The sequence below is a fragment of the Artibeus jamaicensis genome, unplaced genomic scaffold, assembly GCF_021234435.1.
Source record: "Artibeus jamaicensis isolate MK-2021 breed Jamaican fruit bat unplaced genomic scaffold, CSHL_Jam_final scaffold_369, whole genome shotgun sequence".
Taxonomy (NCBI): domain Eukaryota; kingdom Metazoa; phylum Chordata; class Mammalia; order Chiroptera; family Phyllostomidae; genus Artibeus; species Artibeus jamaicensis.
Window position 1 is genome coordinate 23,859,607 of NW_026522042.1, and position 17,864 is coordinate 23,877,470.

The 17,864-nt window shown below is 41.3% G+C and overlaps 1 protein-coding gene across 1 annotated transcript in view; it reads left to right on the top strand.

The window, feature by feature from the left end:
• Positions 1 to 5,734, top strand: part of MARCHF11 (membrane associated ring-CH-type finger 11) — a 94,597-nt gene extending 88,863 nt beyond the window's left edge. Inside the window, exon 4 of the mRNA XM_037154547.2 lies at positions 5,328 to 5,734. Within this exon, the coding sequence (XP_037010442.1) occupies positions 5,328 to 5,650 (323 nt within the window). The 3' untranslated portion in view covers positions 5,651 to 5,734. The remainder of the gene's footprint in view (positions 1 to 5,327) is intronic.
• The last annotated feature ends 12,130 nt before the right edge of the window (positions 5,735 to 17,864 follow it).

Sequence of the window (17,864 nt, forward strand, 5' to 3'; positions counted from 1 at the left end):
AATAAGACGTTAAAAGTCAGGCTACTTTATGAGATTGACTAAAATGTTCTTAAACGGGATCAGATGGGACCCAGAGTCACTGTTCTTTCGCTGCACAACTGACTTCTTAGAATGACACAGGATTACATTTATAAAGGTTGGTTATGTACAGTTTTCAGAGAGAGAAAGAAAGAAAGGAAATAATCTTGGCAAGGGAGAAGAGTAAAATTGAATCTAGAAACCTTGGACATTTTCACAACCAAGAGCCCAATCCAGCCACCTAGCTGTCGTGAGTTGCAAGCTCTTTAGCTTTCCCAGGGGTTGGTTTTGATTGAACAGCACACAGGGCCTTAGCCTGTGTCTCTGTGTGGTTTCCTCAGGGCCTTGCACTGCTTTGGAAGGTTCGGGGTGTGTGCAGCTTACCAGATGAAGCTCTGACCACATAGTGTTGCCTTCAAATAAGGGTTTCATCCCCCTTCTCTCGCATGGGGGGTGAGGCAGGGAAGAAAGGGGCTGGTTGTTGCCTTGGCAGTGACACTGAAAGACATTAAAAGTGGCAACTAATTGTATAACTTTGCTGCAACCACAGTCTCCAGGACTTAATTTACTTATATTTTAAATGAGAGTGTTGTAGTGTATCTGCAAGATCTGTCTTAGCTTGTTCAGGATACTAAAATAAAATACCATAGACTGAGTGGCTTAAACAATAAACATTTATTGCTTACAGTTCTGGAGGCTTGGGAGTCCAGGGTGAAGGTGCTGGCCCATTCAGTGACTGCTTAGGGCTCTCATCTTGATTTGCAGACAACTGTTCTCTCATTGGTCCTCATATGGCAGTTTTTATAAGGGCATTAATCCCATCACAAGGTCCCCACCCTTATGACTTCCTATAACCCTCATTACCTCCCAGAAGTTCCACCTCCAAATATTGTCACATTAGAAATGTGACAATAGTCCCTAGGGGCTGGGGACTTCAACCGGAGTTTTAGGGAGATACATACCTTCAGCTGACAGCAGGCCTTCTAGCTGGTAACCGTTCTGTGACTGGGAGAGTCTGCCTTACATTCAGCATTTCCCATGAGGGGACTGTAGGACTCAAGGTTCGTTTGTAGACCAATTTGAGTTTTAGTCTCGGCTCTGATTCTTTTATCTTCACGATGTTGGACAGGTTCTCTGTAAGTCTCCATTTCCCCACCCGTGAAACTGTTCAGTAACAGTGTCTATTTGTAAATTTGCCGTCAAGATTAAATGAAAAGCGTGCATGTAAAGCACATAGCACAGTGCCTGGCTATCAAAATATATCCTTGATAAAAACCTGGTTTTTAAATTATGAAAATAACCAACTAATTTGGGCAAAAGCTGAGTGGTAACATAAGAAATAGAATGGTTTGAGCAGACTTTGTCATTAATATCAAAATTTGTACTCAATTGTGAATTTTGGGAGCCTCTTCCCATTGTAACACCCATTTGTGTTGACATAATAGACATATGGTGTGTTTGTGTATGTGTGCATACATGTGTGTGAACATGCGTATCTGATAGCCTGCCCCATGAACTTTTTTAGTAACTAGTTCATTTTCTACGACTATAAAAGAACTTCAACTAATATGCCACTTCCAAATTTCAGTTATATTTTACCTACACAAACAAATTGCTTTTATTTCAACAAAATAAGAAAGTATTTAACCTGGCTTTGTTTTTAAAGATGATTCTCTAACAAAAATGCTCTTGTGCTCCTCAGTAAAGGGGTGCTCCAATTAAATGTTACAGCAAGAAGATGCTAAAAAGCAGCCACACACAAAGAGCTCAACTCTTAAAATCCCAAATTCCCATGAATCACCCCTTGTTGACATCCATGCCATTAATAATGGAGCAAGTATCCTAAAATATTTAATACTCACATTTTACTGAAATTATTGATTTTCCATTCAAGTTTAATGACTCAGATGGAAAAGTAGAGTTAACCCTGTTCTCCTACGACCCAAATGTCAAGGTGATCAGTTCTTTTTAAAGCTTAACTTGTATTGCTCAGAGAGTAACAGCCGCCTGAGAGAGTGAGCATCTCCGCTAGGAGGCTAGAGGAGACCAGTCACCAGTAAGAAAGGTCAGCAGTAAGATTTTAATGGCTGGATTTTTCAGCACAGAAACTAGAGTTGAATGAGTTCTGACCTCTGGATTTCAACAATCACGGGAGTCTTGTCTTCTCATAACCACTCATACAGAAGGCATTTGCTACAAGTCCAGAACATCTGAGGAAGGAAGGAAGGGGAAAATGCACATGACAGAGCCCAGCATTGGGGATGGGGCGGGGTTCCTTGTGTTTCAGCAACATTTAAGCTTCTGGAGGGCAAGGAGGAATTCCAGAAGCTTGTGGGGAATAAAACACAATCTCAGCATTATTCATAATGTGAAATGCAATGAACAAACAGCACTTGGAGCTGGAAATTTGAGAGGCTGCGTCTTCATGAAAACGTCAAGTAGCTCTCCTTGAATTCAGTTCAAGTGCGCCATGAAGACCTGCGGGGTTTATCTCTGCACACTGAGTAGTTTTATGTATTTACAAGAGGGCTACCAGGAGTGTATGCATGGAAAATGACTTTAAGCTCCAGCAAATTATTTGATTTCTGGCCTTTCAAAGGAAATCAATAAAAAAAGAATAGGATCCTGCAAAATGAGTGCTTTTCCCTGGTGAAGCTGTCCCCCTATCCTGGCACTTATCTGCAATGAACCTGTCACAAGCTGTAATGGTTTTGTGATTAGTGCAAATGAATGTTCCTCACCACATAGATTTGCTATTGATTTTTAAATTAATAATAATATCTTGTATTCATATAGTTACCATCTCTGAGGAAATCTGAATGCTTTATAGTTGATGAATTCCAATTTATCTTCATACTGTTGAACATATAGATTAGGTATTGCAATTGTATTTTAAGGAGGAAAAATAGAACCAGAAAAATTGAATTATTGGCTACTGAGCTTTCAGAAAGCTGATAATAGAATCATCCATTAAAATCTGGTAGTTTTGACTTCTAATTCTGGCTGTTCCCCAAATCATCTCATCAGTTGGGTCGACTCAGAATATTCCTTAGGAAAAAGAAATTGACCATAACAATTACTTGGAATTGTTGTAATTGACAGACATTTCCATATCTCCTTGTTAAGTTGGTGATGTACAATAGTTGAGTTGAAGCCATTTTTATTTATTAGACCATATGCATTTTTAGTGGCCTTTGACAATATCTTTGAAATGCTGATAAGTCACATGTGCCTGAAGTTGATCTCCAGGTAAGAGAGCAATGTACAACTGCAATTCTGCTATTAGGTAGGTGTGGTGTTCCAAGGGCTGGGTGTCTCACTCACCTATGGCATTGCTTTAGCTGACAAAACTGCGAAATAATCTCCCAGCAAAAACATGTTCTAAACTCTCTTACTCATTGTACTCACCCTCTCGGTCACCCATTTCTCCAGCCTTTAAAATGTGGGACACTGATTTACCCCTTCTCCGTATTACAATCGCTGTTCAATTTCCTCTGACAAGTTCATTACTTGGTCCCTCTGTTTTCTCCTTACTACTGCCCCTCTGCTCCTACATTTATATGGGTAACCTCCTTACTCTCCTGCTTCACCTGTCGATTCCTCCATCCGGCTTCAATCAGTTTTTCTCATTCTCTGTGATTTTTGAAATTATGAATTATTGAGGCATACAAAAAAGGACACAGAATGACATGTTGAACACCCATTTTTCCAGCACCCTCTTAAAAAATGCAGCATTAGAGATACAGTTGAAGTCACCACTGAAACTCTCCCTGGTCTTCCTTCATTTTTTCTCTCCCTGCTATTTTGAGTTTAATGGTACTTATTCTCATGCATGCTTTAATCTTTTATTTATCATGATGTGTATTCATAAAAACATGTTATTTCTTTAATTATTTCTGATACTTTTATATTTTTTTCATGGTGGCTTTGAGGTTTCCACTACTGTTTTCAGGTTTATCCATGTTAGCATCTGTGACTGTATTCCTTTCTGTTTCATTGCCAAAGTCTTTGGATCCACACACCACACGCTTCTGTTCTTCTAAGGATTGACACTGAGGTTGTGCTGATACTTTTTTCTAAAAAAACAAACAAATATGTAAACAATCATTTTGAACATGCATCCTTGTTCACATTTATGAGAGTGTCATGAGGACATATGCCCAGGGTTCTAAATGCAGGAGAGAGAAGATCGACTTGTTTTCAAATTTATTGTTAAAAAATGGTTGTCATCTGACGCATTCTACTAAAAAAAGTACTTCATTGGCTTCTCCAACAACCATCAGTGGAATTGCAAACTCCTGAAAGAGGAGAGCCCCTCCTCACTCTCCTATCTGAAGGACTGCCCCTGCCCAGGACTCTTCTTGGTGAGGAGCTCGCAAATTCAAAAGTTTGGGGACTCTCTGCTAAAATAGAAGTTTATGAAAAATGCAGGGTGCGGTGGGACCTTAGGACACGAAGCCATGTATCAGGGCACTGTATCTGTTCACTGACTACTAGTTTGTGGTCTCTGAGGTTCTTGCATTACCCAGTTTATTTTCCCAAGATGCTATCTCAGAAATGTGTGATCATCCAATTCACTGTGGAGCAGCCAAGAGCAAGGGTCCCAGAACTGGCCAGCCGGGGTGTAAATTCCTGCTCTACAGCAACTAGTTGCTGCTCTTGAGCGAGTTTCTAAATGTGCCAGGGGCTGGGTGTGTTTGCTTGTGAAATGGGGGACATGCCCATAATTATTACTTCATAAGGCTGTAATAAGAACCAAATGAGATACCACATGTAAAACTCTCAAATAGGCATTTAATAAATTTTTGTTGAATTATTGGGGAAAGTAAAAATAACAAAAAATTATATCGTACTTCCTTTGTGTCAAGCATCGTTCTAGGAACTGGGGAGATGGTATCAATCTTAATACCTGTCTCCTTCGCGAAGTAAGTTACCAGCTGGGACCAACCCCTTAGCACATTGTCGGGCTCAAGAAATATATGTTGAATGAATCAATGAACCTAATGTATCTCCTAAGGCAATGAAATGCCCAATGTCCTGAGCTATAATGGAGCAAGTAAATTATATCCATGGTAACTGTGCTTTCTGTGTAGTGTAGTGGGTTCTTAATCACTTAATGTTGATTATTCCCATGTAATATGGTTCATTTTTGCTATGAGCCAAAATATTTGAGTAGTCGGAATACCATATTTGTAATGATGAGTAACAGATTTGACCAAATCCTCAATTCCTTAATTGCATACAAAATAACATTCCCAACTTTTAATTATGACCAGTCTTTTTAACTTTATTTTTTTCTTGAATTTTAGGTCTCATTGTGCATGAAGGAGCTGCAGTTTACAGAGTGTTTAAGCGCTGGCGAGCTGTTAACTTACACTGGGATGTCTTAAATTACGACAAAGCCACAGATATTGAAGAAAGTAGTCGGGGGGAGTCCTCCACAAGCAGGACTTTGTGGTTGCCGCTGACGGCACTGCGGAACAGGAACTTGGTCCACCCGACGCAGCTGACCTCCCCCAGGTTCCAGTGTGGCTACGTGCTGTTGCATCTGTTCAGTCGAATGAGGGCCCATGAAGACCTGTCAGAAGACAACAGCTCAGGGGAAGTTGTGATGAGAGTGACGTCCGTGTGACAACAGGCAGTGACGGTGCAGTGCGGACCGCCCTGCACATTTCGGAATGTAATTGCAATGAATGGAAAACCCATAACACTTCCAAAAAACACATCTATAAACTTTTTAAAATTTATGCTTTTTATATGAACATTTGAATTGCAAATACATTTTTCTGAAAAAAAGAGTGCTGGTGGTTTGCTTTCTGATTATCACACATTTTATCAGTTGATACTTGAAATCACGATACGTATAGTTTAACTCAACTACGTTAAAAGAATGATGAAAGTTATCCTTAGGGCCCAAGCTATTTTTTTCTCGCTCACTTTAAATGTATTTTTAGCAGACCTGGTGCTCCATGTGTAACTTTCCCGACTTGCTGTGAATGGGGAGCAGTTTAGAATTTTGTGGGCAGGCTCCAAAGTGCCCATCAGCTGAGCAGCCCAGAAGGGCTGCCATGGGCCTCCTCGTACCTCATGCTGGTTGGCAAACTTGACCATGACTTTAAAATTTTTTTGTTGGGATGAAAAAACCTGTCACCAGGAAAGCAAATTCTAGGAATTATGGCTTGTTTTCTAACTGTGAAACAGTTCAGAGAGCTTATGAAAAGATACATAGTTTCCTACAGTACACATCACATAGCAGGCGGGGCATCCTGCACACTTGCAGCCCTGAGTACTCCTAAAGCATCGCATCCTTCCGTGTGTGATGATAATAGTGCCTCGCATTTGCATGAGCCTCTCATGGACCTATCAGAATCATTCTGGTTAATTATTAGTGTCTTGATTTCTGTGAGCACCTTCTTAATTAGATTTTCTTTTTGCAGAAGCTTGGATATCTACTTAATCATTTGAACACCAATCTTATTACTTGTTTTAATGGAATCCTAAGGAAACACGTTTCACCAGCAGCGAGAAAGTGTTTCTCTTTCACTAGATGAGTTTGTTTTTAAGTGAAAAGAGGAGAAGAGAAATGAGGCTATTGACTCCCCAGGATCAGGCTGCTAACTAGTGTTACCTGGAGATTTCCACCTTTTAATCCTCCTAATGGAAGTAAATGGCACATTTTAATCACAGTGACAGAATAGATGAGGCAGTTGGTCATGCTTTCCCTAGAAACATGAGTTAAATAATGTAGGTCATTGGAAGTAATTGATCAGATTTTAAAGCATATGAAATGCTTTACATTCTAATTTCTAACAATAACCTTTGAAAAATTGGTGATAGGACAGTGAGTGTTTACAGGCAGCATTGTGAGTCCTACACAGCAAATTTTACCAACACTTGAAATATTTTCCCAGTTGAAAGATTGCCACAGATGAGTTAAGGATATGATAGGTAATGTTCGGAAATGGGAACAAATCAGGAAATCATGAAAGAAGGAGAATGTAGCCATCATATAGGGGCGGATCTAGGATGCAAGCGTGTTTAACATTCTTACTCCAAATGCCTGTTGTAATCAGACACTACAGGAGCACAAGCTTGGGTGAGGCCAGTTCTGTGAAGCTGGTCTGTTTCTCAGAATCTTGCCACCTGGGACAGGAAGGCAGATTGTTTAATAGACACACTAGGGATGCAAATCTGTCAAAGCAACAATCCATTATTTATACCTCACAGGTAGTCATATTTGTCCTGGACAGTTTAACCACTAATAAATTGCACCACATTTAACAGAGTAATTGTGGGTACTGTTTGTAGGGCTCTGTATTAACAGTACTGGGTAGAGAGATTTTAGATACAGATTAGACTAGCACTACTATAGTATTCAGCAAACCCACCCTTCTGATCAACGGACACTTTGTATTCCTGTCAACTCATCCGGAAACACAAAGAGGCAGAGGATGAGGACCCGTGTCTGCCATGTCTGTGTGGGGCGCCTGGGGTGGAGATGGCTGGGGTGCCAAGTGCAGCGTGGGTTTGTCAAACTGAAGGGAATGTGCACCCATTGACTCTCATTCTTCCCAGCACCTTGCCCTTCGGATGGACCTTTTGTCTATACCTATTATTTCCCCTCAGTGTCTTGTCAGCCACCACCTCTTAGCACACCCCACGCCCCCCCCCCACACACACACGAGGCTCCAGTCAGTGTGGGTATATGGATCTGACAGTTTCCACTCAACAACATGTATCACCAGTGAAATTATTGTGTGAAAACTCAAGCACTCATTGGGTTGTGGAGGGACCACATTTAGAGAACTGAATTCACTGCTTAAATATGAAGCTCTAATATCTTGCAAGGTGAGTTATAAACAATTAACTTTCAATTCTGAATGGTGTAATTCAGATTTGGGCCACCTTAAAGTTCAAAAACATTTTCGGTCAGGAAAGAGGTTGGAAATATTTTAAATTCTTTAAAAAACTTGCAAACATAAAAACGTCTGAATGCAGTCTGCCTGTTTGCAAGCACCGATGCGCAGCACACGTATTTGTGGAGCTCCTCCCGTGTGGGTGGGTCAGACGCCGTTAGCAGCAGGCTGCGGAATGCCCCAGGCTCTCTGGGAGACGGTGTGTCGGGGTACAGGTGAGCCAAAGGAAGGGGCAGTCCAGAGGAGTGATCCGTTTTCCCCGGGGCAGGTGCAGAACTCACTGAGGCGCTGTCAAGACTCGAACCTTAAAGCATGAGTAGAGGTTGCCAGTCAGACAAGTAGAGAAGAACATTCTAGAAACAGCTTGGGAGTAACAGAGGCATGTTCCCATAATGGTGAAAGTTTTCACGTGGGGAAGCATAGGATACGTGAAGACATGATCCAACCCTGTGGGGCTGGCTGGGTAGCTGGGACTGAATTCTACATGGAACCATAAGAAGTTCATTCAAGCAGCACGTGGGAGGGGTTGGCAAGGTCATCTCAGAGGGACGGTGTACTCTCTCCACCCCACACCTATGGGTAACAGCACTCCTACTTCGTAAGGTCGGGGTAAAGCAGTGTAGTGAATCGTGATCATATCCTCAAGAGTTTAGAGAAATCCCGTCTAACGAAGCAGGTGGAAGTCACACGCAGGTGCTGTTGCTGTAAATGACGTAACAGAAACACTGGGCCGAATGGCCTTTCCTCCTCGCTCTCAGAGGCAGCCAAGCCTGTAGGTCTGGGGAGGAAAGCTCATCACAGCTCGTGTGAAGTAGAAGATAGTTTCTCCATCATTTAAAACATGCCCAAACACATCCCAGGGTAAACGAAAAGTTCATATAAGTTTTTAAAATACCATTAAAATTATTTTCTTCTATTTTTCTCATTATCTAAAAATATACCAGAATAAAGCAAGCTCTCTCTGTCGCGTCTGCTTCCGTGTGGAACTGCCATTCTTTCCCTCCCATTTTTCTCTCACCGGTTAACAGTGTTAGCACCACCCAGCCTTTTGATGGTGCGCTAATGCTCGCTTCTCCTTTCTCTGGGGCGGGGAACAGCAGCGGTCCTTCGTCCTTGGTAATCTAGAATTAGATTGGTTGTCGTCTAGCCATTGATGTCATTTTAAACAGAGATGATTCTCTGTCCATATTTTCCTTTATAGTTTATTTGTTTGACTTACAAATTTTAATGGCAGTAGGTTGCATATAGCTGACATTTTAAAATTTTCTGCCCACGTTCATCCTTCACCACACTTCCGTGACAAAGTTTGTTTTTTATTTTCAGTATATATATATTTGCATAAATGACATAACCATATAAAAATCATTTGATTTTTGATATATTAAGAAATAGTTGTTTAAAGACCTTAAGAAGATTCTTTCGGCAAGTACTCCAGTCCCTAGTTTATCAGTCCAGAAGAAAAATGTTCCCATCATGTGTGTGAGGTACAGCAGTAGAACAGGTACCATAGTTTGTAGCAAAGCTCCGAGTTTAGGCCCTGGCGGAAACTAGAGATTAATTCGCTGCATTCATAAAGATGCCATTTTATTTGCTGCGGATTTATCTGGTAAATTAGTCAGAGACTTCAAAGTTATTTTAAGAGATTTTCCCCCCTAGGAAATACAGGACACTGGGAGCCAATAGGAGAATGAAAACCATGCAAAATTCCCTGTAAAGTTTTGGTGGAATGATTTTTAAAAACACATCACAAACCTCACCCAATGCATTTTATATTGATTTTCTAAAACAAGTTAGCAGTCACTTAATTTTCTTGTAATGTTTTTATATATTTTTAGAAGCTTTATATGACTTTTCATGGAAAATGATCTTTTTCTAGTGTTACAAGTAGAAAAAAGGTTTATTCTAAGGTGCCCAGGAAATGGAGCCTCAAGGGTGTAGGTGGATGTGGTGACCTGCGCATTTTAAAACCCTGCTTTCTGGAGCCATCACGTAGGAGTATTCACCCAGCAGCAGGACCACAGGATGGATCACTGCATAGCTGGAATTGGTCTAGCAGCTTTTGAATAACCAGTCTTTCATCATCTCAGCTTCCCAAGGACTCTACATGCTACTAAAATGCCTGTGTGATTAATGTCTAAATGCCCTCTGTAGCATTTTGGTGAGCAGCAGAGTCCAACACAATTAGTCTTCTAGTTACATAGAGGTCTTCCCACCCGGAGAAAGAGTGGGGATCTAGAAAGAGTCAAGTTGAGTGAGTGGTCCAATGTCAAGTTAGAAAGGACCACTTGATGCAGGAGGTGGCCAGAGTTCTTCCATGTGGGGTAGCTTCTCAGACTGTCAGCTGAACAGACACTGGATGCTCCGGAGACAGTGTTTAATTACTTTTCCCTAAATCTTTTAAACTAATAAGGCACGCGTCAGAAGTTTGGATTTGGCCACTGTAGCTTATTGAAACAATGTGTCAAGTAAATCCCATGGAGTCAGGCTGGATTTTCACAGCCTCATTTTGGGTTGGCTTTCAGGCAACTTCGAACAGTTCCCATTTCCCAGTGTTCAGTGGAATTCTACTGCTATAAACCTACTCCTGGTCTTCCCGGTGCATCCGGAGATGCTCCACCAACTAGACCCAGTGCCTGCAGAAGAGAGTCGTGTGTGTCTGTCTGTGTGGGGGTGTGTAGGGGCTGAGCAGAGGGACATGAGCTGGAGGAAGGACCCGAGCTGTGGCAGTTCATGTCTGTGTTACTTACTAAGTACCTTTCAGCCTGGCCTCTTCTCTAAGAGACTGAATAATTCATGAGAATGGAGGTGTTGAGACACATGATCATGAAAACAGCAAATGCTATGGTCTTGTATTAATTTCCTGTTGCTGCTGAAACTAATGATCATGTACCACAAATGGCTTAAAACAACACAAACATATTACAGTATATCTCTGGAGATCAGAAGTCTAATAGATCGAAAGGAACTAAAAACAACAGGACTGGTTCCTTCTGGAAAGGCTCTAGGGAAGAATTTCTTGCCTTGTTTTTCCCACCTTCCAGAGGCCGCCCACATTCCTTGATTTGTGGTCTCTTTCATCTTCAAAGTGCCTCACTCTAACCTCTGTCTCTGTCTCACAAGGACCCTTGTGATTACACTTGGTTCCAGGATAATCTTTCCATTTCAAGATCCTTAAGGGAAGCATATATGCCAAGTCCATTCTGATGGGGAAGGTATTTACGGGTTTGGGGAAGTGGGATATCTTTGTGGGGACATTATTCTGCCTATCACAGGTGTGAAGTTCAGTCCATGCTCTTGTGCAAGCACATTATCCGGAGCCTCTCCCAAGCCTGGGTCCCAGCTGGGTGTGGGTACCGCAGAGTGAAATTTTCTGCAGGAACCAAATGTGTTTTCAGAGATGTCTTCATATTCAAGTCATCAATTTTTTTTTGCTGTTGAATCTCAGAACCGTGTGGAATCTAGGTAACTACCTAGCTCAACCGGGAAGGCTGGGAGAGGAAAGGGACTGTTCTGCTCTTGCCTCCAGGATCCAGCGCTGCTCTACTAAGATGAGCTCTGGTTTCACCAGGCCTATTGAAGTTGCAAGTTGCTCACCTGCTCAGCTTCCAAGAAGACTGCCATCACAGAGCAATCTGCTGTAGTTTCTTAGTCATCCCTCTACGAGAAAATGCCCCCACACCCCAGGACTTCCTCTTGAATTAGAAAGCCCAGTGGAATTGGCTGGCAATGAAATGGAGTCAGACAGACCTACAAGCTGCATCATGTCCCCCTCCCAATGTCCCTTGCTTTTATTTATTTATTTGTTACTGTTATTTAACCTGAGAATTACTTTAAACATACAATTTCACTCGGAAATTATGGGTGAGAATGGTTTTCAGAGGGCACCGCTTTAGACTATGTATAAATTGACTACCTCTTTAAATGTAATTTTTCATTATAGTAATTAAATATAATGATGTGTTTGAAGACCTTCAGAGTGCAGGACTTAATAAAAACAGCTAACATTAATGAGTCTTTGCTCCATGCTACAAAGGGTTTGGGATGTTTATTTCTGTTTTACAGATGAAGAGACTCTGGTGTCAGAGGCTAAATGACATGTGGCGGGCTACCCGGTTGGCGAGGAGCGGAGCTGACTGCAAACTCAAGCAGCTGGATTGACATTCCTTTATCTTCAACTCAACAACACCCCCACCTTCCACTTAGTTAGTTTAGTGCCATATAAAGATAAATCTATATACATCTCTCTCTTTTTTCTTTTCCCTAAATATTCAAAGGAAGGGGTTTTAAAAATCTAGTAAGCCAAGGTATTAGAGCTCTGCATAATGTCCTATGTAGATTTCCTCAACTTTACTTGCCACCAACACCTGTGCATTGCAAACACTGTTGCTTGGCCAACCCAACACCCATCCCCTACTACCTTATATCCTGCCTCTTGCAACTATAATTAAACCTTTATAAATATACTCATGTTTCCAGTTTGTTTGGCTAAGGATGGCTACGTGACCCCATTCTGGGCAAAGAGACACAGGCAGAAGCTAGGTCGGTTAGCTCTTTTAACTCCCCTTTGCCTCGCAAGGTAACATAGTCACCTGTTTCATGGATTTGGGCATATTTGAGGGACCATTCTTTGGCCTACCATACAACTGTTCCCTGCACTTCTCACCTCCCAACTCTTCCAGGACCCAGAACAATTATCCTCAGGGAAAGTAATAATAAATGATAACAATACAACAAAACAGAAAACTGTCTGCAACAGGATAAAGAGGCAAACACAGCCTTGGGGATAGATGAAGGAGAAATACCCTTTTACATTTTAGTTTCCTGTGCATATAGAGGGGAAGATAATCTAATAGTTAATAATTAATAAATTACTTCCCCACAGTTTACTTTCACCTCCATCAAATTCATGAAACTGTCTAAAAAAATCTCTAAAGGTGAAAGTACCACTAAAACATCAATTTATATAATTCTTGGCTATCGTCTATGCCCAGAGCACCACTCACGAATTCAGGTGAAGATGGATTTCCTGGAGCTGAGGGGCGTTTTAAATGTCAGAAGGGGGTTTAGAAAGGGAGTGTGATGTTCATTTCTCATAGGCTTAATCTTCGTGCTGGCCTTAGGAGTGATACAGCCTTACCGAAGATGGAATTCTAAGTGCACTTATGAATTACACCCTAGGAGAAGCACACGCCAACAACCTGTTTCACTGGAGATCTTCAGTCAGCCATGTTTACGCAGAATTTGCATTGACCCTCTTCTAAATAAAAGTAAATTCGATTTATTGACCAGACTGCAAGTGAAAATTTTTTATTTTTCTTTTCACTTTTCTTAAAATTTCTTGGGTTATAACTTATATTGGTCTTTTTCTGAGGCTAGTAGAACTCAGTTTTATCAAAATGACAGGCAAACTTTTTTAAATGAAAAATAGAGACATTTATTGAAGAAGATACAAGATACAAGAAACATGGTACAAAGGACAATGACGCCTCAGTTTCCTTCAAGGTAGGCACCTTGGGACCTCACACAGTTCTCCCACATCAGCTGCCCCATCGTATTTGCCTGAATCTCACTGATGGTCTGAAATCTCTTCCCTTTCAAAGGTGATTTTAGTTTTGGAAAAGCCAGAAGCCACAGGGCACCTAATCTCGGCTCTAGGGGGCTGAGTCATCTGGGAGATTTGAAGTTTCACCAAAATATCTGCACAGGACGTGATGCCTTGTTGGGAACCGCTCTGCCTGGTTTCAGGAGCTATAACTGCCCCCCATGGATAAGACCGAGTGAGTGACCTCTGAACTGCGAACCACTAAGGAGACAAAGCTTGTCTCTGGCAGAAGCGCTGCTTCTGCTTCATCCCCTGACCCAACACTTGGTTGGTTAGTCAGAGACAGGTAAGAGCCCTCAGAGGAGGGGCAACCTAAGCCAGACACAATCACTTGGGAGGCCATAATGGAAGGACTTGGGGGGCTGCAGCAAAGAGGGAGTGATGGACCCTCACCCCTCGGCTATTCTGACTTAGCCTGAGTCCCCATTTTTGTCTGGGAGAAGCGCTTCCTGGCTCTAATCCACTTAAGCCTTAAAAAGCCTATGACTGGGAAGGCGGTGCCGCTCTTTGCTGGCTAGAGCGGGTTTCGGGTGATCAAGCCTAAGAAAGCATATGTAAAATCCTGTGAAACCTGCTTTGTTTAGAATGTTCTCACTTAAATGATAAGGGTCCAAGAAAGAAGTTTGTTCCTCAAAGTTTTATGGCTCTTTAGCTATCTGACCTTGACTGAGAATAAGCTCTCATAGTTCTTTGAATGCTATCTATTGTTTGATCCTTACCTGTACTCTTGTGCAAATGAACCCAATAAAAGCTATTGAAGAAGAGGTTCTTGGTCCTTCTTCTGTGAGAGATTGACCACCTCTCCTCCCCAACCAGATCATGTCTTGGTAGTTTCATTTTCATCTTGGCAGATGGGGGAACTTGTGGGCAAAGTTGCCCCCACAATGCCTGAGCAAGTGGGTTGTCTTGATGAAGCTGCCAATCACCAGTTGCTTACAGCTGCAGCCTTCTGAGGAGAGTCTCCATGGATGAATGTTCAAAATCTGATGAAGAGTCATTGCTGTATATGCTCAGTCACTTTGAGTGTGATAGCCACACAGTACACGCGCTCACTCAATGGCATCTACTGCCCCCACTGACTAGTACAGTGCAGTTATCATTGTTCACACATGCACATTCCAGTCCACTCTCTTTGGCTACCAGGTTACATCAATGTTGTATAAAACTTTCTCCTTATATAAAAATGGCTGGACTTTTTCCAGACAGACCTCATACATACATGACAGAATTTAAGGGAAAATCAAGCAGAATAATTAATACAAAAGTTAAAATAGTAAAAATGTAATTAAAGGAACAAAAATGTGCTAAGGAGCTAATGTTTCTATGTTTTTAAAATAATGGTGGTGAGAATATAAGCAAATTTTTTTAAATAAGATTTTTTGGCTCAAGTTCTTTAGGTTTGGACTAGCTCCGATGAACACCTGTACCTCCATGGGTAATGATTTTCTGGGTATGGCAGTAAACAGAGCAGTAAAACAACAAGTGGATTTCAGTCTGTGACACACACAAGTTTAGAAGGTCTGTGACTTACAAGTTGGTGAGTAATAGTTTGCTGCTACTACCATTATTGGTGTTGGACATGGAAGGTTCTGTGGTTCTGCAGGGGCTTCTCTGAAGATACAATCAGGATGAGTCATTCTTTTTAAATAAATTCCCTAAATACACAGTTGTTATAGTCTACAGAGCAGCAAAGTAACCTTTACCTCCAGTCACTTCCACCTGACCTGGTTGTCATTACCAGAAGAATATGTACCTCGGGAAGGGAGAGGGACAGTCTCAGCAGGGTGCAGGTGTGGGGGAGAGACGACAGCAGTTTGTCAGTGTCAATGGAAAATGTATTTTCAGGACGAAAGGTTGGGATAAGCAGTGCTCGAGGTTTCATTCTCAGATGTCTGGTGTTTGCTTTGTGTCACCATTCATTGAGACAAATCAAATTGTCCTCCACCGTGCTTGCTCTTTGGAGTCACTTTACAATCAATTTTCCAGCCATGCTCAGAGGTGTTTGCAAACCTGGCTCCCATCTCAGTTTGTGACCTCACTCAGGGCTGATCATCTTAGACCCCAGCAGCACTCAAGACTGAAAATGTAAACATTGCCTTTGGGAATATGGACAATTTATCTAGTAAATATTTACTGATCCTCAATTATGTGCCAGACACTATGAAGGATGGTGAGGGAGAGGGTTTAGAGAGAAACACCAAGTGGGAGGTGGAAGAAGTCCCACAGGGTGCTGCTTTACTGCCCTCTAGCTGCACAACTCCTGTGGCACAAGGAGACTGTGGACCAAAGGTACATGCCCACCCAGAGTCCTCCCAGAACCCACCTCTTCTTCACGAAGAGCCTTAGGCACTGCCCAAATGCCACAAGTCTACTTCCTGAGCCCACATGACCTCTTCCCTGAGTTCATTCTGCTGGGGCTAACCACTGTCCAGTACGGCCATCCCTAGGACCTGAGGCCGGGCTAGAGACAGCTGATAGGGCAACAGGAAGTGTGAATGAACTTGGATGTGTAGATTGTAGGTTACACATATGTGACCAAAGACCCTGTAATGGGGAGAGGATCCAGAAGTAGAGTGAGAAATGGCAACACCATGGAGTCCAAGAACTCAGACCGACCATTTCATAAAGTATTTGTAAAGTTAAGAGGATAAAACTTATTTTAATTAAAAGTTTTTAATTTTAAGTATTGAACTTCTGGCATTAATTTGTACTCTGGCCTTGGACCCTGTAAATATGAAGAGCTTATTTATAAGCATGGAGTTAAAAAATCAAACCAAATTGTTAAGGTTCTTCTCAATTTATTTTCAGGGATATAGCAATATATTGAATAGTTCTAAAGTCATAGGTTCCTGAGTTCACAGCTAGGCTTTGTCTTTTAATTCTGTAATATTAAGAAAATTTCAGGGAAAGTTTACTTAACAGAGCTACTGGTTGATGTATGTTCTCAATTTCCTCTGTGAAACACATTGGTTGCACCCAAAGCACTTATCCCAGTTGTCTACTGCTACATAAGAAACCACCTAAACTTAGTGGCTTAAAATAACTATTTTCTATTTTGCTTACTAATACGTACTTGGGAAGTGCTCAGCAGGGACGGCTCATCTCCACAGTAGAGTGGCTTGACTGGGACTGGAGGATCTACTTTCAAGATAGTTCATTCACATGGTTGGCAAGTTGGTGTTGGTATCAGCTGGGAGCTCAGTCAGGGATGTGGACTCTGAGCTATGGGCTACGGGCTAGGGGCTGAGGGAATTATTTTTGGATTAGCTTGAAATTCAGATAGCATCAATTTCACCATACTCTTTAATGTGGTCACCATGTCCCCTTCAGCTTTGGGAGAGAATCATTTAGCATAGATTCTAAAAGAGCATGTGAGATGGTGCATGTAGTTTCAACCATCTTGGACTATAGAATCCTCTCTAATAGACTTAACACTTTTGCTTTTAGCAGGTGATTTGTCTGAGTTACTTCTCAAATCTCTTAATACCAGTTGCCATCACATACTTTAATTAAATATAACTAATGATGAAATCTGAATGTGAAAAGAAAAGTGCTTTTTTTCCCCTGTGAAAACTAGGCTGGATATTTTGGAAGGACTGGGTAAGAATGAGCCATGCCAGTTGGATGTTGGAAGAATAACTATAGAAGATTATTAAAAAATAAAAGAGAAGTCTAGAAGGATTCTGCATTGGATTGGTTCACACATTGCTCCAGGTTTATTTTGCATCAAAGAAACTGAAACTAGGAAATGTCGAACATATGTTTTGTGTGTGGTTTCTGCCAGAAAAACAGTGCCGAATTCCATTTAGCAATTTCGACTGAAGGGAAAAGCTTTGTCAAATTGATCTACATCAATGTTTTAAAGAAAGTAAAGTGTTTAAGGTATGCACAAATAAGTTTTTAACAATTCCTTGTTTCAATTTGCATTTTTAATTAACTGACTGATTACTTACTGCATCCAATAGGAAGGCATCCATTGTTCCCAACCCTCTTTTGTCTCAGTTTTCTCATCTGTAAAATGGATATTATAATTATAATATTTATTTCACAATGCTTTTGAAATATTTAAAACATAAAATTTACTTAAAACATTTAGCATTTAGTAAGCATTCGATCATTATAATTATTATTATTATAATTACTTTGACTCACAAGGAGAAGAGACATGATTGAGATACTTCAAGTGATGAGGAGCTAGCAAAGAAAACCTGGTGAACTGAGGAGGGCCAGGAAACACCTCCGCTTTCCCACAGTAGGTGTCCTAGGAATGAAGCATCAATCCAGATCCTTAGGAGCTCCAGTGTCCTGTTGTTCTGTCTGTCAATAGC